Source organism: Euwallacea fornicatus, chromosome 2, assembly GCF_040115645.1.
Source record: "Euwallacea fornicatus isolate EFF26 chromosome 2, ASM4011564v1, whole genome shotgun sequence".
Taxonomy (NCBI): Eukaryota; Metazoa; Arthropoda; class Insecta; order Coleoptera; family Curculionidae; genus Euwallacea; species Euwallacea fornicatus.
The window spans coordinates 3734934-3755376 of record NC_089542.1 but is presented as its reverse complement, the minus strand read 5'-3'; the positions used below and the strand labels follow the sequence as shown (position 1 = coordinate 3755376).

At 35.4% G+C, this 20443-nt stretch overlaps 1 protein-coding gene across 1 annotated transcript in view; it reads left to right on the top strand.

Annotated features, from left to right (window-relative positions):
* The window catches only part of LOC136348772 (glucose dehydrogenase [FAD, quinone]-like), a 43902-nt gene extending 25391 nt beyond the window's left edge, over positions 1-18511 (top strand). Inside the window, exon 2 of the mRNA XM_066299914.1 lies at positions 15992-18511. Coding sequence (XP_066156011.1) covers positions 15992-17641 — 1650 coding nt within the window. The 3' untranslated portion in view covers positions 17642-18511. The remainder of the gene's footprint in view (positions 1-15991) is intronic.
* The last annotated feature ends 1932 nt before the right edge of the window (positions 18512-20443 follow it).

The following is a 20443-nucleotide window of genomic DNA, read 5'->3' as shown; positions in this document are numbered from 1 at the left end:
GAACCCGATGTTAGATAGATTTTAATTTTTCATTCAAGTAGTCTAACGTCGGCTTTACGATGAAAGGAAGATTAAATTTTAAAATTTCATTGCATCTCTTTGCTATATTTCTGGAAGTGAACATCATCATAAGTTTCAAGTTTTTCACCATAATCGCACATAAGTGCTCCTATAGAGGAGTAGCCAATGCGGTTAACATAAATGTTTTAAGTAGGATGCCCAACAAATATTGGCTTAAGTAAGTACGTGTAAATGCTAGGAAAGTCCCGAAAAAAATAGAAAAGTAGAAAACATGGAGGGTTACGTGAAACAGGTTAAGGTAAGATTTTTTAAATACTTACTGAAAAATCATTAAGTTTTAGTAAGGCTCGAACCTCTGAGAAATTTGGGAAAGCGAGTTTTTTGCCTAAACATTAATCGTAGATCCGGCAACACCGGCGAAGCAAAATCGGCAAAACAAATAAAATAAAATTTTCGAGCAGTTTAAACGAAAACTACGTTCACGCAAGCGGAACTAAAGGCCAGATCTAACGCGTAATAGTAAATGAGACCAAGGGTCAGAAGTCAGCTTATTTTTAACAGCAACATCATTTGGGAAAACACGAATAAGTAATCCTGAAGAAAAACCTAAAAAACCTTATGACAGAACCTTTTGGGAATTCTGTTGAATTTTTGGAATGGTACATGTGTGAGGAAGACGTTTACGATCAGTGTGGACTAAAGGTGACTACTACTCGCCCCATCACTAGGTTTTAATATCGGCACCAGTACCCAACAAGGAATAGAAAGTTACCAGATCCCTTTGGCAGAAATTTGTGACTTATGTCTAATTTTTCACATAAAAATGTTATCCACTGAACCCCAAACAACGTAGAACGTTGCAACCGATGCTGATCACTGTTGCTCATTTGTATAATTGTATAGTAGAATTCGATTCTATCGAACCCTCGGTGATAACGAACGAACAAAAACGTCAAATACGAAGGAATAAACGAAGAAAAAAGTCCCTATAAATTTTTATTCGGTTATAAGGAACGTTCGGTTATAAAATATCATATTTATTATTGTCTGGAGATTTGATTTCGGTTATAACGAACCGTCGGCTGTTGTGAGCGAGCTCCTGGCGACTTAAGCGAATAGCTCAAAAAATGGTGCATTTCTGATTTTAAGAAATTAACTTATATGAATGACATGATTGATGAACAAGTGAAAGAAACTGAATATCCTAATGATATTGACATTGTTGAAGTAACTGCTAATGATCAACATGAAAACAGTTCGAGTGATGAAGAAGAAGTTGACAGGAATGATGAAGTTTTAATTCCCACAGGTCAAGAAACCTTTTGCGCTTTGAATATCGTAGCATATTCAATACAGATAACTGATGCAGAAAATGAAAAGTTTTTAAATGCGATAGATCTTTTGCAAAGCAAAACAACCGAAAAGGTATCGAAGAACCCCAAGTTGTGGAGTCAAATAACGGACTTTTTTTTACCTAAACTTCGATTTTTTAAAAGATTTTGTTGGTTTTTTTTTGTAATTTACTATACATACCTATTTACTGCAAACAAAAATTGTATAATTTGATATTTGGTTAAAACAAAGATTTTGAATTAACAAGTTTTGTTCTCGGTCGCCCTAACGAACTTCGCTTATAATGAATGAAAGACCGATTTAAGGAAAGACTAGGCCCTTAAAGGTCCGTTGCAGCCGATTTCTGCAGTATTTTTCGTTTAATCTAGCATTCGAATTTACAATTTGGATTTTAGCACTGAAAGTACGAACTAATTAAAACCCATCTGAAATTTCAGAGACTTCAAACGCGCTCAAGGATTAAAAAATAATTTCAAAAAATACGGAGAACGGGATCACTTCTCGTTCCTCATATTTGATTTTAATGGCATCCAAGTCACGAAGCTGGATATCGCCAATTTGTTTCAAAGATTAACTAATGTCGCGTAACGCAACTTCAGGAAGTCACAGAGCCGCGTTGTTGAAGTTGATTGTGATTAGTTATGGTTTCAACCAAAATTAATTGCGTTTAATAAATTGGCCGATGCAATTTACTTGGGTGTCACTAACAAAATTCTTCAAAGTCTAGGGAAAAGTCCTCGATCGGTCGACATTCCAAAAACGATATCCCGAAAGGCGGGTTCCTTGGATCAGCAAACTTTTATTCTCAAATTATTCTCGAAGTTTAAGAAAAATCGTAACTGCCCTGGTTTAATTATCCGGAGGTTCGAATACAATATTAATTTATTGCTAGTCGTATATCTTAATCGAGGCAGATAGGGATTTTAATGGATTCTAAATTGGCAAATTCCCCTCGTTTACTTTTCTATTTTATTTTTAACCTCCACGACCGAAGTGAATATATGGTTCAAATGACGTAACTTTTTATGCACGTCACAAGCATCATATTAACAGTGATGCCACAGTTTTCGAAATTAATATGCAGCGGAAAAGCTACAAGCTCTTTACACCGATTGTTTGAAAACTTGTGTATTATACTAACAATAATAACAACAACGATAATAGATAAGCACCAGCACAATTTTAGTTTTCCAAAGCACGCATTTTTCCCGCCGAAATTTAACCCCAAATTGATTTCAAAACGCCAACAAATTAAGCGACAACCGTGCAAGTAAATAGGGTTATATTTAGAAATTCAAATATGTCTTTATCCTTTTTTAACATATTAAATTTATATGAGTTGTCGTTTCGCGTGAGGCGATTCTCAATCGTTACGTTTTGTGACGTGAATAAAGTTACGCGATTTGAAGCACATACGACATGTATTATCGGCTATCATCCTCTACTGAGAAAGGGAGGGCGAGAGCTGAAATCCAGTTTTTGAATCTTTGTTAACCAAATTTATACGTGCAAATAATTTAATTGCATAAAGGATTGACCAACAACAGAGCAGGTCAGAGGAACTAATTAGCAACCCCCTTATTGACACTAGTCTACACAAGTAATTATCTAAAATACAGCCAACGTGATTGCATCTAAAGTTTCATTGCAAAATGCAAAATTTGCAATGTTTGAACAATACAGGTTTGCTTACTGACTATTATTTGCAGATTAGCTGGGCCATTTGGCAACAGACTCTTAGATTTATTAAGGTGGGAAATGGAGTAATGAGTTTTGAATCAGATAGTGATTTAGTAAAGGTCGTGGCATGCTTATTTAATTGAATAATAAATATTTTCAAGTGACGAGGTGTGGCCAGGGAACAGTCTAAAGAACTTGGTTTGAATTTTTTGTTCCATAAGAGGTCTGTAGTACTAAGCCTTCGATTAAGGAAAGGATACACGGTGCAGTAAAATGCTGAACCGATAGGGAATGATTAGAATTAAAGTTTTTGTGAACTGTGGATGGAGGGGTAAGTTATGAGTTTAACTACAGTCGCTAAGAGAGACACTATGAAAAAATCAAAGCCAGAAGAAACGAAAAGGGAGAAGGAGAAAACGAACTTGGTGTAAATTTCATTAGATTATGACATTTAAAATGCTTGTCCTACAAGTATACTGATTAAAAAAGTTTCTTAATATTTGACTTTGGTAACACATGCAAGAATTCATACGGACAAGCTCATGGGAAAGTTTGATAAACTGTAATATTTTTTATCGTCAGAACAAAATCATGTTTGAAGGAAATGTTTCGACCGAACATGGCAACATGATATTTTGTAGTCACTGAAGAATTCCCTGCTCCTGTATACTTTTCTTCCTATACTATCCGATATAATTTGTTTGGCACAGGCCGGACACAACCCCCGACGATTTGCCATTAGCGAAGTCTATTTTCCATTCCCCTTGACTAACAGCATTCATGCTAATCCCAGGGATTATTTTTAAAATAAATGTTTGCAATTTAACTCAATAACAAAGATTTTGCTACTGCACTGTGACTGTGTTATGTTTGTGTATGGGAGTTGCCCCAAAAAGCTTTTGCGCAACGATGTTGCATAACACGGTTATTTTACCACACCGTTATAAATTTTAATTTATTACACAGTTTAGATGCGCCTTTTACTCCCATACTAATTTAATTCAATATCACTCATGAAATTCTTAGTTTACTTAAACTGAAGAAACTCACATATACAGTTACTGGTTAAAATAAATAAACAAATAAAAATAATCAAAAACTGTTTGTGAGCGCAAATTCGAAAAAAAAGTTATCAATGAACAAATAAGTTTTTTCATAAATTACGCACTGTTTACCTGTGTTTTTATTGAATTTTTTACCAAATTTATAGCTTTTTTCTCAAAAACTTAACAATAGATTTTGAATCGTAATACTATATTGAACGTGATTTTAAAAGATTTTTAATTTGAGGTGTCACTTGACCCATGTTTGAATTTTTTTTAAATCGGCCATTTATTGGCATCGTTGACGTAAACAGCATTTTACAAAATAAATTAACGTTAAAAGATAGTATTTTTTGTTGTATTTTATGATTTATTAAAAAGTTACCAGGGGCGGTTACAGTTTAGAGCTGTACGGTGTAACACGTTATAATGTACGACTTCATTGTTCCTAACTACCTCTCGATATTTTATAGGCTGCAACATATCATTAACCATTATCATCATTATCTTTTTATATATCATATTAATGTCTTAAATTAGAAAACTTTTATTAGCCTCAATTAATATTGATCCATATAAAAACTTCTAGAAATTAGTAACACTTACTTTCATAGTCGGTTTTACACGTCCTTGAGGTTATTATTCATACGACTTTTCATAATAACAATAACGCCTGAACAAAACAATGTTATTCTCTGACCCAGCGTTAATTGGATCAGATTAGCATAATAGGATTGATAACAAAGCCAATATTAAAAGGATGTTAAAGAGAAAGTCTCTTGAGTGCATTACCCTTTTTTTTCTTCATTCGTGGTGTATTCTGGGCGTATACGTACAAAACGTAATTTAGAAACTTTTGTCATTACCTGAATTTTATTTTTTTTTTAGTATTTTTTATAATAAACTTTAAAACCATAGCAGCTTTGAACAGCGAATGAAAATATCTTTCAATTGTGGTATCACAAATCCATACTTCCAATTTAAAAAACTCTGGGGTTTCATCCGCCATTCGAACGAGGCTGAATTTAGGGATAAAATTTTTACGTTGTAGGATGTAAATTCAAACACTATAATACACATATATTATTATTTTTTCGCCATTTGTCGAAACATGCAAATATTCCATTAGACTGTGTCACATTATATGTTATATGTTTTAGATTTTTAGATCTCTTCAATTCATCACTGATATCAGTCGTTGTAATGCCATCGGCATACTTGATAGTTCAACAATGCAATTTGTTGACAAACTAAGTTTCTTATTTATGCATTAAACTAATCACTGACGAATGACAACAGCAATTTGCACTGGTGCAATTATCTATCACGATCACAATAATTTAATTGGCTTTAATTCCTAGCAGTGTTGTATCGTATTAAAATATTTCATTCTTTGGGTCGTATCTTCGAGGATGCGTTTCATGAAATTTTGTCCTTAAATACAATTCCTAGCACCGAAATGGAACAATAATTCTAGACTACTTAACACTCATGCAACTTGAGACGAAAAAAGCGGTTTTGCACTGCGTGCACGCGCGCTCTCCATTGATTTAATTTGCATTCGTGCAACCTTCTTGCTGAAGACTCTACTACGAGCGACAAACATAAGCGCTGAGATATTACCTGAACGTTTAAGAAAAATGTACTAAAAGAGTACCAGCAGTTCCGACAAGAAGATGAGAGAGGAAGGTACGGCGTGTTAATGATGGTGCCTTTCTTCCATCTTTCACTTTTTGGGATCGATTTCATCTGCGCTGTTGAAAGCTTCCTTAATACTTTGGAGCTTTTTGCGTCTTCTTCGAGTTATTTTCATTTTAACGATATTTTTCCATCATCTCGGTTCTTTTCCTCTCTACATTTGCGATTTGCGTCTGTTGCAAACAAATTCCGGTGATTTTCTTAAAAATCATAAGTTACCTTGTTCCGATCGCTGACTTTTCGACGTGTTCAAATTACTGGAGAAACTTGAACATTGGAGGAAAACAAAAATCGAACAGACAATAGGCGAATACAACCAATTTCCTCCAAAAATTACAGTTTTTGCCGTCATAATTAAAATTTTTGTGTTAAGAAGTATCCATGTTCAGACATAATTACCATTTCCCTAATTTGTGAACCAAATATTGTCGAGTATGGAATTTCTCATTGAAATCTACATATTACCTCTGTCGTACTAATTTACACACACGACACGATCCTGATTAGAAAATAAGACTCTTTTCTCTAAAGCACACGTATTAAATTAAAACAATTAAAAACAAGGTCGATAGTTTAAAGCATTAGTAAAAGCGTTCGATAAGAATTCGCTGCCGGAAATCTAAATTAACTTACAGCCTACACATAAGCATGCTTAAACCAATAAATCTTACAAAATTGTTATTCCCGTATTACATTATTTTACTACATTTTTATGAACTATCGAATTGGCATTCAGGTGTGAACAAATTAGAGCAAGACCAACTACACCGCTATATAAGCCTGAACGTAGGTAGAATAAATGGCGTTATGTTACTTAATTGAATTTAACAGAAAGGTAAAGTTAGCCAGGTGAATTGTGTGTTAATAAATGTACAAAATTATATAGCTAAGATCTGTTATGTGTAATTTAAGAAACATATCTCTCAGACTTGTTCAAAGCAGTAAACAGCTTATTAACCGAAGATAACTGATTGCAACGCGGTTACGGCCCTGTCCATGAGGAATTAAATTGTTTCCTTATCAGATAGTAAATGATTACACGGACATGATAATAAACCTGCGGGAGATTTGACCGTGATGCCCCTTTAACTTTAACCCTTAATTACGTTGTTAAATAACGAATCGAAATAAAAAATTTTAAACTTTTGATGCCACTATCATGCGCACAAATGTCATTCAGGAAGTAGCGCTATGCAAGGTAGTAATTTTTGAATAAAATTTTCAAATGTGAATTTTCGAAAAACGTTTCTCATACTATCTGGAATTTAAAGTATTCCTAGGGGCTAAAATCTGACTTAAGTGGGGTATTTTATTCAGATTATAAATTGGCCATCTGCGTGTTTTGATCATTTCACTGACATTTTTCAATTAAGGTATTGTTGCGCCTGGCGGGAGGTTACCGGAAGTAACAAACAAAGACAAAAAATTTATCGCTGGGGTTTACTGTGAGCGCTGGACGGTGCGATTTATTGTCCCCTTTCATGAATGGAATATTTTAGTATGTTTGTTTGTCCGAACGTTTGTATGTTCAAAAGTATACTTTCGAACTTCCTGTCATAGAATCTTTGTCTGATTGAGGAGACAGTCGTCAACAGTAAGGGAGTCTTAGGCTAATAGAGATATAAGAACTGAGGGATTTTAATAAGGGATATTAAATTGTTTAGTAGTGAAATAGTGCATTTGTTAGCGATATTGAATGAGATATACTAGTCCAGTCTGAGACACGAGTTCGTCATATATTTAACCCATTATTGCAGCATCAGTGAATTCTCGAGAACTTACCTCAGCTTTCGGGGCTATTTACTCCCCTGCATTAAATGTATCTGGCTGCTTTCGGAAATTTGGTCTTGAGCTTTTTAGCTTCCGTCTATCTTCCCGGCTTATGCCAAAAGGAGATGGAGAGAAGAAAAGTGATGAGGACGATGCTTTTGCGATGATATTTTGTTTCTGGCTGATTGTTGAATTCAATTTGTGTTTCAAAAAAATTCCTTCTCTCCTTATTTTTCATGATTCGTCCGTCTCAGTCTCATTTAATTATGGAGTTAGTGGGTCATAAAATATACACTTACATAAACTCTGCTGTAGTATTGGGATTTACAAAAAAATTTTTTTTTCGATAAATAAATCCGGAAGCTTAAAATGTTCCTCTCTGGTATGTTTGCCAAGCGCAGTGGACAAACTCAGCAGTTTCGACAGGCAGTTACCAACATTTCGGAATAAATCTTTAAATGATTCATTTGCATATTTGGTCTGAGCGCGAGTGGTAAAAGTAGAAACTTCATACGCCTTTGTTAGAATATACGTCCATACAACGTGGAATAGAAAAATGGGCGAAACTACAAATTAAAACGTAACCAAAATCCATGGAGTTTATATGCTTTGTAAGCCGAAACTCTATGGAACTTTATCCTGGAAATCTATCCAGTGTAAAACTGTATTTTACATTGCGGTTTACAATAGCGACCAAATATGTAGTAAATCTCACATTTACCCAAAAAGAAACGAATATCCTATAACAGCTGTAACAAATAACGAGGGCTCGCAGAGGAAATCGATGAAATAAAAAAACATTGTATGGTTAAATTGCATTAAGTTTAGGTTTAATTCATCTTTTATTGGTTAGGTACAAACCGGCATCATAATAAATTCATTCGAATGTTAATTGCTAAATTGATTAATTTCCAAACAGTGCCAATCAAAAGTGGTTTACGCAGTGGTGGCCCGGAAAAGAGCTGAAAAATTCAACATTCCAAACTGAAAGTACAGTTCAATTCAATTACTGCATTATTTGATAAAGCCGCAAAAGAGCAGACATACACACAAAGCTTGGTCGAGGAAAACGGATTAATACCGATGGACAAGCATGTGTGGTTTCGTTATTTGGTATCAGTATAACTCGTTAATATCCTATTATTTTTGTTATTTCGGCAGTTTTGCCTAGATTTTCTCTCCCATTAACCGTTTGTGCCAACTAAATTGTCTTTCTCCTACAAGTGCATTTGCTATCTGAATCTAACAGGCAAATCAAAGTGGGACGTGTCAAAACTTTTTAAACGTACGTGCGTTGAAAATGTTTACTGCACGTGTGGGTATAAAAGTTATACCGCACACTATTACTTAAATATACATACATTTTTTACTTACTTTTTAGTATATCCCTCGCTAGTAATGCCAGTGCAACGCAATTTTAATTAAAACTATGAAAGCTATCGTTAATCAAGCACTTAATAAATCCTCAGATTTAAACTGCTAAAGAGGTGCTTCCAATCCAATTATCTGCTTAATAATTTTCGACTGCCTCTTAGCACGTTTGGGCCAAAAGCCCACGTCTAACGACAATGAAATGGAGATTGCCCTCCCTTCAGGCCCTTTACCTTTAGGGCGAATCGATTTTCCTGTCAAACGTTTCATCACCACGAAATTTAACCAAAATAATTCATCTCCGGGTTTTCTCTTAAAAATGGGGTGAAAAAACTGTTCGAAATATTTCAGTTCGAACCTCCTCCTACCCTACAACTTTTGCTAGGTAAACTGGACCGGTATTATGTGCCACTCTTTAGATGGTAATATACTGAAGAAATTTAATTAATAGCGTTTTAGATGGTGCCAGCAGAAATAAATTATTCCAGAAGCCTGCTGATTTTGTGTTCGTTATAGAACTGAATTAAGAAGCGGGAATTAATTAAAAAGCTTAAAATGGTGCGAAGGATCAAAGTAGATGTTCATTGTTTGATTAGGATTTTGATTGCCTCCGAGATTGAATTAAAGGGGTTTTACATTTTTTCCTCAAGAATTTTCTTTCATCAAATATTGGTTTAATTTTATTACTAATTTGCACATCAATGACACCAAGCAAAGAGAAGCGAAAATAATTAAATGAAAAAAGTAAGGTAAGCAAAGAAAATATATGAAAAAACGGAACATTTATGTCAGCTAAGCTGAACTGGCTTAACCGTCGAAAACCTGATATTTTATCAAGGAAGATCTCAGCTTACTATCGAACGCACATGTTTCTTCCCTGTAAAGATAAAGGACAGGGACAGTGGCCGAATCTGACAAATGATGTGGTTAGAATTCAGCACACGCCAATTTTTATTAAGAATGTGCAAAATTTTTAACCTCATCTATTCAGTGAAAATTCAGAAATTTAGGGAATGCAGGGAAAAATACCTGCAACTCATCGCAAGCCGAGATTTGTAATGGGTTGGAATAGCATACAAAGGCATGATGGTATAGTAATTACATGGGAGTGTTGGCAAGGGGAATGTGACAAGAAACTCAAAATTTAATTAACCACCTCCAAAACCGCATGTACTTGTCAAGATTTGTAATATTTTTAACTGGTACTTTTCCACTTTCCAGGCGATTGCTCGTAATTATGTGAAGTGGAAGATAGGGATTTTCCTTATGATTGGAAAAGTAGATTCAAACGTCAAGCACAAATCAAAGTCGTGTTATTTTCGCAAATAAAATAACAGAATCCAGAAAAGGAAGCCTCAGGACCAAAATTTACCCTGTCTGTTGGCTTCAAATTACAAATATACTGTTATGAACGATTTCCCTCTCCTCTTATTTGGAAAAATTTTAATATTTTGCGACCCTACTAGACTTGTTTCCTTTATTCGAATTTACCTCAGGATACTCAACTTAATTTGGCCGCCAAAATACGCTTAAAATTCTATTACAAGTAACGCCTAGTTTATGCTTTCCATTTGAATAATTTCGACTTAATTTAAACTTTCATTTCAATGAAAAATTTCATTAGAAAATTGGTAGATTCACTTTCCTGCACTGAAAATACAAGTCGAATTAATTTAGAAGACAGTTTCAATAGACTTTTTTGGGTCATCAATTTTCTTGAGTGTTTAAAAAATCTCATAAAAAATATAAATCTAACGTTTTGAATTATTTGAATATTTGGTATTTATGTGTGATTTGTTATATTTATTGTTTGCATATATATATATATATATATATATATATATATATGTGTGTGTTAGAGACTCTAAGTTATTGGCTTTTGTTTCTTTTTATTTTTTATTGTTGTTAATGTTAGGTTTATTATGTATTAGCATTTATTCCCTTAAGTTACGCCCATGTACTGCGATACTTATTCGATATTTCCAGAAAAGCGACTAGTATAGATATTCCCCAGATGGCCACGAGTTATGGGATTCGGTATAGCCATAGCTTAAAATGGTTCTTGGTGGTGGTGCGCCCCTGGTTGGAATTCTTCGGGGTTAGTACTTAAGGAATAATCGGAGCAATTTTCGCTCTCTGCTCTTCTCTTCTCTTCTTTTCTCCGTTTCGGGTGAAAGCTGCGTCGGTGTCGGGATGTGATCCGAATCATACTGTGTAACCCGCCCAATTAAGCATTCTCCCTCTTCCTTACTTAGACCAAGATTCTTTCATTATTTTGATATAAGTGCAAAGTTAAATACAGTCCATTTTACATAAAACAAATTGTCCTTGTCGTGTTTCATTTATCGAAGGAACACCTTAACAATATGTGTATATACAGCGTGTTAAAATATCCAAAAAAACTTTTTCCTCGAATATATGCAGTATGGCTCAAATTGGATTTTTTTCTAATATAAAAATAGCATAATTATTATTTTTTATATTAGAAAATAATATAATATATTAATTGTTTTTTTCCAACGTTTAAAGTGACAGGACTCAAGCTTGAATTATAAGTAATGTTGGTAATTTTCAAAAGTTTTTATAATTTTCAAATAATTTGTTTTCATCTTGAAATAAGTAAACCTGTACTGATCAATTATTAATAAAGCGTTCTTGCACTTTTCTGGTCTTGGTTGAAACAAAGAACAGAAAAATCGGTCTTAACTAACTGCAAATGCAGTGTCGCACATTTCGCGAGTAAATAGAATAATAAAGATATCTCCAGTGTACGTCACTGTATCATAGAAAAAATCTGAGTGTATGTATATGTGGGGCTTTTTACTATACGATTCCATGCGCGAAATTAAAAAATTCAATTTAAGCCATATTGGAAATACTCAAGGAAAACTTCTTTTTTTTTTGTAAATTTTAACACCCTGTATTTTGAAAACGAAGCATTTGCCAACATTTTTTATTAGACATTTTCCACTTAAAATGCATCCACGATTACGCTCTTAAATTTTTTACACGTAGTTAGGAAACATGTTGTATATATAGTGTGCCCAATACAACCTGAACTAACCTAAACAATCTTTATTTCCTTGGAAAAAGGCTATCTACCAAACCAGTGTTTCTGTCCATGATACATATTTTTAACTTAGACTAAACATTATTACAAATCAAACTTATGATCTAGATCTGGAAGTGTTCCAACAGTGTGTTAAACGGAAAGAGGAAGCGAGATTGTCTTGTCTCTCTTGTTAAGCAAGGTGGTTTTAGTACAGTCGAGTTGTGAGGATTGTCCTTCCATTTTTTCTGCAGTTGTAGTAGTTTTTCGGTGATTTTTGTCATGTGTGGGTTCGTATAGTAATTTGTTGGGGGGGTTGTTTATTTTTGGGGTGTCTTATTTTTGCAACCAGTCCTAGTGCAGTCTGTTCTGTTGTGTGGATATATTGTTTAGTTTTCTCTGTTGCATTAGCCTTTAGTAAATAGGGCCATAGTTTAACAGTGGTCGGCAAATAGATTTGTATATTCTTGTTGCAGTTTTAGTGTTGATGCTTTTGTCCTTATATGTTAATGTTCGGAAATATTTTGTGTTTCTGGCGATTTCTACTCTGACCCTTTGTAAATTTTAATTGTGCATCAATTATTACTTCCAGGTACTTCATTTCATTCTTTAGTTCCGTTATGTGTCAATCTGTTGTTATTGCTAGTAAATCGGCTTTGATTTGGTGGTTTGAGAGTAAGAGTTGGTTTTTAGTGGAATTTAATGGTACGTTTCATCTATAAAACCATTTCACCGTTTTGTCCATTAGCATCTGAAGTTTCTCCACGACTTTTTCCGTATTTTTGTCATGAACAATAAGTGCAGTGTCGTCAGTATATTGTAATATGTGCGATCTTTTGTCTGCATGTTTTATTTACCTTGTAAGTAATAGTCGTATGTGTCGTGGCAGTATATGTCATAAAGCAGGGGTAAGAGTGGCGAACCCTGTGGAAGTCTTTGTTCAGGAGAGAAAGGCAGAGGGAGAGTGTATCGATTCTTACTTCCAGTTGGCGGTTTTCAGGTAGATTTTTCATTTAGTGGAGTAAATTATATTGGTATCAAATATTAAAAAGAAGATTACTGTGATAGTAGAAATGACATATTTCATATTGATGGATTCAAAACATCAATGGATGGTTACAAATTGCACCGAATTTGGTTCAAAAGTGGAAAAAGGTTTCTTAATATTTAGTGAGTATAAGGAGAGGAAGAAGATATCTCTAAGTTAATTGAAAGTATTGGCTTGCCTGGTCCGACAATCCTAATCCAATGCAATGGACCGATTTAAACTCTCCATTCATCGTGTCCTGTTTCACAGGCTTTAGCGCTAAATTGGACTATTTAACAATACCAATATTATATTATGCAACTGTCATAGTATTATTAATAGCGTTAATTTGAACTAAGTGTCTAATATAATTTACAAATTACACTTCACAATACAAAAATAATTAAGATTGATTACCCGTAATAACTTATTTATCTCACTGGTTTAACAACGATTATCCATGTCTATTCTTATGCCAATGTAAAACATGCATGTGAAAGTAAATTGTACAGCTCAAAGGAGAAAAAAAGCCAGGAAACTTATTGCTAATGGAATGTGCTCGACTTTAATGTCACTGAGTATGTATTACAGATCATTATCTATTCACCTTCTATATAACGGTCACATATAACCGTATATAATTTTTTTTCGCCTTTGAGAAGTAAAGGATCCGGAATTTTTCCTGAAGTTTAAGAACAGAGATGCTTCAGGTGCTAGAGGAAAAACTCACACCAGACTGAAGCAAACGGAGAATAATTTAGTTAAAAGTGAGTCATGAGCTATGTTAGAAAAATAAGCTTAATAAAACGCAAGACGACAAATGGTGGTAATTTGCGATGAATTCGCGTTGGAGCCCTTCGAGTAATACTGGGATTTAGTTTCTAATTAACCTTTTAAGCGCATTCCTGAAGCGTCGCAGTAAGCCCGAATTAGAACACCCGTTGCTTAATCAGCAAGATGCTCCACGTATTCTCGTGTTTAGTGCTGCAGTGTTGGGCCTAACTGGATTTTCATTATGCAACTCATTTACTCCTCTAATCACCCCTCTAATGCTATCAATTATTTTTCAGGAAAAACATTATTGTATCCTTGTTGTATTACGCCAACCTGCAAGTCGGTGATGGGCAATGTCCATGGGAAAAGGAGCATATGAATCGATTTTTCGGACAATTACCGCGAGATTAAGCGAACAGAGAATTTCCGACAGGTAGATAAAATTCTATTTAAAATAGCCAGATCATCCATTAAATTCACGGCCACGTATGCAATAAAATCGAGCGCTCTTCCATAATCTAATAGAGATAAAACTTCCGCAAGGTGCACTTTAAAAGGGCGATAATAATTCTCGAGGGAAATTCCGATGGACCGTACTTTTACTAATGCCCGCTTTTCTCTTGGAATATTCCGAACACATATGTACGTGCGAATTTATGACAGCGAAGACCAAAGCGGTTATTACCTTCCAAAATTTCCATTATTGTGTACGCTTCCATTATTTTTCGTGACAGTGCCATAAAGGTTCTTAAGGCCAAATTCTGCTTCGCAAACTTCTCTCACCTCCAAATGCATGTAGGTGTGAATACGGCCTTAACCCACATTGCGAGATCCGCAATTTTACAACGTATATATGCATATTTAAAGTTTTTATTGCTGGATCAGTCGAAATAGCTGCTCGTTTAGAAAATATTTGTTGCTATTTGCGGACCTTCAAGCATAATAAAGAAATTTATTTGTAATAATGGCGTTAATTACAAGACTCCGGTTTTCATATAATTGCAAGAAGGTTTGGTGCAGTAAATGAAAAAGTGTTCAACAAACCCAAAGGGAAGAAATGGACTCATTATTTTACAGGAATTTATTTATATTTTACTAATTTATATGTGCATTATTATCGTATCGCTCTTTTTTGCGAATGCTGGCAATATACGGGATGTTGTCAATTGGCAGTCCCATCCTCCAACCATAGATTCCTTTAGCCAAAATAATTAGACTTTCCTCATGCGACTTTCTTCTTTGGCATTTTAGACTCATTATACACAGCGCTGTTAAAACAATTTTTTTGTTGATGACTTCAGTGTTTCTTGATACAGATTAATGAAATTTTGCAGTGATGAACTTTTTCTATAATTTGGGCAAAAAAATTGAAACCAGAATGGGAAAATGGGGGTCATGGATACGTTTGCCCTTCTCCCCCCTCCCCCCTTCCAGCATCCGATAATAGTGAACGCGTTTGATTGTTTTTAAACCGCGTGTTGCTTTATCTTAATTTTTTATTTTTGTAAAATGTTAATTTACCGCTCACCTTAGAAGACATTCCAGCATATTGCTTGTCAATACATGATACCTATTTGTCGTTGTTATCGAGAACGTCTCTATCATTTAATTCTGTACGATAATATGCTTTCAAGTTTCTTTTGTCCAAATTATAGCAAAAATGTGCGTCTCATCGAATTGTGCATCGCTGAAGAGTTGCATTGAAATATGTGAAGAAACATCGAAGTTGCTAACAGAATTAATTTTTTTTATCAAATCCAACACTCTGTATAATGAGTGTAAAGAGCGAACGAAGAAAGTCGCACAAGAGATGTCTAATTATTTTCGCTCAAGAAACTTGTGGTTAGCAAAATAGCACTAATTTGCAACATCCTGTATTTCATTTGGCCACAAAGGCGTGAGGTGCAGTTGGAAATTTTCTGTACACGATGTTAGCAACTATGCCAGATGTTAATGAAAATAGGCTAGCAAATAAGGGCGAGAAATGAGGGTGCTATACGAGGACGTGAAGTAGACATAGGTCTCATATAGCATTTCTCAATCTTTATTCAAGCGCTTGATGCATGAAACTTCCCTTGTTTATCAATTTGTCACTTGTTGGTATTTCCAATAACCACTGCGAAATACCATTCGTTGCATAAAAATAAGTTTTTCCTAACTAGTTTCATGAATAGAAACTCAAGTTAATGATTCGCTTTGTTGCAGGTCCTACTTTTGGAAGCCGGAACAGAAGAGCCTGAAGTGGCCGATGTTCCAGCTTTCGCTCCAACAGTAGCCAGATCTAGTTTAGACTGGGGATCTCAAACCCAACCTTCAGCTCACAGTTGCTTAGCCAGACGGTTCGGACGATGCTCTTGGTTCAGAGGGAAGGTGATGGGAGGCAGCTCCGCCATCAATTACCTCATCTATATCAGAGGTCACCCCAAGGACTACGACGAGTGGGAACAATTAGGAAATCATGGATGGTCCTACAGTGACGTGTTGCCATACTTCATTAAATCTGAGAAGAACAGAAACCCGGAAAAAATTGAAAAGCACCATCATGGGTTCGATGGTTACTTGAATGTTGAATATTTGCCATACCAAGACGTCAATACGTTGGCTTTGATTGAGGCATATGAAGAACTGGGTCTGTCTCGCATTGACCAAAATGCAGGGCAAATGATTGGAACGATGTTGCTGCAGCATACTTCCAAAGATGGTAAAAGAATGAGCAGCAATGTGGCCTACATCAGACCGATAAGGTATAAGAGGAACAACCTGACTGTGCAAACCAAATCTCACGTTTTAAGGGTGCTAATTGATCCGAAAACTAAGACCGCCTATGGCGTGGAATATATGAAGAATAACCGTGTCCAGAGAGCCATTGCCAGGAAGGAAGTCATCGTGTCTGCAGGTGCCATAATGTCCCCTGTGATTCTCATGTTAAGTGGTATTGGTCCCGCTGATCATTTGCAGCAGCATGGTATTCAGGTTATCAAGAACCTTGCGGTTGGCCACAACCTCCAAGATCACACCTCTACTGATGGGGTTGTTTTCGCTTTGACTAACTACACTGCAACCACTGTAAGCAGCGAGCAGATGCAGCAGGACGTATACACGTGGAGGGATTCTCATAGAGGACCTTTGGCCTCCACCGGGACTTTGCAAGCAAACGCCTTCGTGCAAACAAAATATGAGGAAGAACATGACAGGCCAGACATTCAATACTCAATCGATGCGACGAATGTCCAGAACTTTTACACTGACCCCATTCTAAGTGCGGAGACTGCTGTTTTACCGCTGGCTTATTATGATGGAATTACAATGAGGCCAATTCTTTTATGTCCTGACAGTCGAGGTTTTATCAGACTCAATGACACCGATCCCGTCTTGGGGGCCCCTCTCATTCATGCCAACACCTTCTATGAAGAAATCGACTTGAGGAGAATTGTGGAAGGAGTAAAACAGTCACTTAATTTATTGAGGACTAACGCGTTGCAGAAGCTGGGATATTCACTGGTGACCACCCCACTTCCTGCTTGCCAGCATCTCTCTTTCGGCACCGATGAATACTGGGCATGCGTTGCTCAAGCTTACACGGCCACCATTTTCCATCCAGTAGGAACATGTAAAATGGGTCCTGCAGAGGATTCGAAAGCGGTGGTGTCACCTCGTTTGAAAGTACATGGCATTCAAAACTTGAGGGTCATTGACGCATCCATTATGCCCAAAATTGTAAGAGGAAACACTAATGCACCGACGATTATGATTGGCGAGAAGGGCAGTGATCTCATAAAAGAGGATTGGCTGGAAAGGCGTGGAAATTCTCCATATGAGACAAATTACGGTTTTGAACCGTTTTTTAACAAATGATGATAGTAGTGTCATTTGTGAAAGTGATGGAGCGATGGGGGGAATATAGGAAGACTCAAGGAATTGTATATTTTTCAATGCGGTTGGTGCATTAGCTGTTGATATTAAGTCCTTTATAACACATGCAACTCGAAGGCATTACGTGGCATATGTAGAAATACTTGTTAGCAAATTAGTTTAGGTAGGTCGTCAACGAGGAGGAAAACATTTCTCTTTCATTTTTAAGTATCGCGACATGTTCGTTTTAATTAAAATAAATATCTCAGAAACTGGTCCAATCTCGCATCATTGGTGTAGCATCAAATTCTACTTTAAAAACAAAGTTGTTTAACAATTCCGAAAGATTTCTTTTATCTTTGAGCACGAAAGAGTTTATTTCATTTGAAATTTGACACCGAATTTAAGTCCATCTGTCTCTAGGGACGTATTATATTTAGTACCATAAACACGCTATTTTACTTTCTTAACGTTTGATATAATTCTAAACTTTTAAAAGCTTTTAGAGTGTTTGTAAGCATCCTCGCTTTCCTGTTATATTTGATAGACGATGCCTAGCTAACAGGTATTATAATTGAAGTTCTTATTTATTATAACATGATCCCGTCTGTTGTTGTTTCCTGCCCATCTAATGATAGGAAATAGCTCAATAATACTTATCCATGGGTGGCTGAGAACTTTACTTACCCCATGCAATTAATAGACCATAAAAAATAATTAGGATAGTTCATTTGTTAAAAAAACTCGAGGTAATTAAAAAAAAATTGTTAGTATGACTCCAAAGAAAGAGGTATATAGTTCTCTACGGAGTACGTATATCTCCCTATTTAGCATATATGCTCTTCTATGTAGAATTTGCAGAAATTCAACTTTTCGTCCTCGTGTACACACTTTTATTGACGTCTCCAAAATGTTTGTCTGAAATTCGTCTTTCTACAATACTATACACGCATCTCGGCTTAGACCTCGTTCTGCGAATCTCTAGAAAACTTTACTTAGTATTTTCTTTCCTCTTACTTCTTCATTGTCTAGATCAAAGCTGTGGTAACGAACTTAAAAAAATAATCACATTTTCTAGTATTTGGCTCTGAGCCTCATTATTTTCTATCTATTTTGCAGTACCAAGTCATTTCTGCATGTTCTCCTTACCTTCGATTCTAAGTCACAATATTCTGAAATGTAGGATCTTATGCTCGTATAATGGTTCGCTCGGTTCTAACAGCTCTATAAATAATGAAATTTCACGCGAGTGCCATTTAGACTGCGGAGACGGACACATTTTAAGAAAATATTTCACGTTTATACGGGGTGGTGCACGAACATATTCGATATCAAGCTCAATTTGATAAATAACATATCATCGAAATTATCAAATTTTCGGACATTTTAGCGACTCCAGACTTGGTCCAGAAACTTTTCAATGTTACTAAAGGCAAATGCAGGCCAGTTTTAGCCATGCTGTGACAGCCGTTAATGAGGTACCTCGAGTCAAGGAACTTACTTAGAGGTTTCTTTAGTAAAATCCTGTGAATTGTTTAGACATACGTAACTGAAAATCAGGTTAAAATTTAATACGTAAATTTTATCTGTTCGCAAATCTATCTAAAAGCTATGTTATGTAACTCCGTAGTGTTGTTTGTCTCGCTTATTCTTTTCCTATTTTTATCAGCTTCGAAGTTTCACTGAAACAGGGAATATTCATCAAGCATTAACTCATTAAGAGAACTTTAAACTTGCTTGTAAATAAGAAGCTTCTATTTTAATTTAGTTGAGATAAAACGGTTTTGCTTCTGCTAATTGGTTAATCATTAAATAAGGAAATACTACAGCAATTCCCTTCGAATAACTAAAAAAAATTAGGTCTTCAATTAGGTAATTCCTAACAGACTAGTTTCCCTTGTTCATTTTCGTAGTAACGAGTTTTCCTTAGGAGCGTACAATACTGCCTAGTCTTAAGGCATTATCCCACCGATCCCGAAAATGAAAATTCGCAAATGGGCCGTTCAACGAACTAACTATTCCAGCATATTCTGGCTATTATTTTAATGGAAATAAAAACATCTACCCAGGGAAATAGAGTGGAATATCCTTGGTTTGGTAATAGCAGCACTCAAGAAAGCGAGAACTCTTTACATTGCGACATCGATCATGTCCTTTGGGAGAGTTTTTGAGCGACCTCCAATAAGAATGTTTTCACATAGCAAATATTTGAATATATAGAATGGTAATATTCAGGCGGCAATGGATCTAGCGTAGATTCGAAATTACAATTTTGACGTGAATGAGATATACAGGGTGTCCCACGAATATGATCCTCTGTCCGTGTCTTGAAAACTCTGACTTGAAAAGAGTTGTAATGTCGGTGTTGTGTTGAAGTGGAGGTGATCTATTGATTAAAAATATTTTCATGATAATACCACTTCTGGTTATACCAGAAATGAGTGTCAGCTCGCTTATTTTAAATGGCGCCCCCTCTATATTATATCAAATTGCGTTTCTACAGAACATTTTGACATTTTTCACATATAATGTTCCATACCTAAATTTAGTTGTGGTATTTTCGTGAAGGTATATTTAATTCACAGATCACCCCCACTTTAGTATGACATTCAAATTTCAATATTTTCCGAATCATGGTTTTCAAGATATGATTATACGCCTATATTTGTGGGACACTCTGTAGAGATATTTGTTTCCTTTATAATCGAACGTGTTATGTTTCTTTTCCGTCAGTACTTTCCTTAACAAATTCCACTCATATTTATTAAATTACTTAATCTATACATTCATGATAACGGGTTTTTA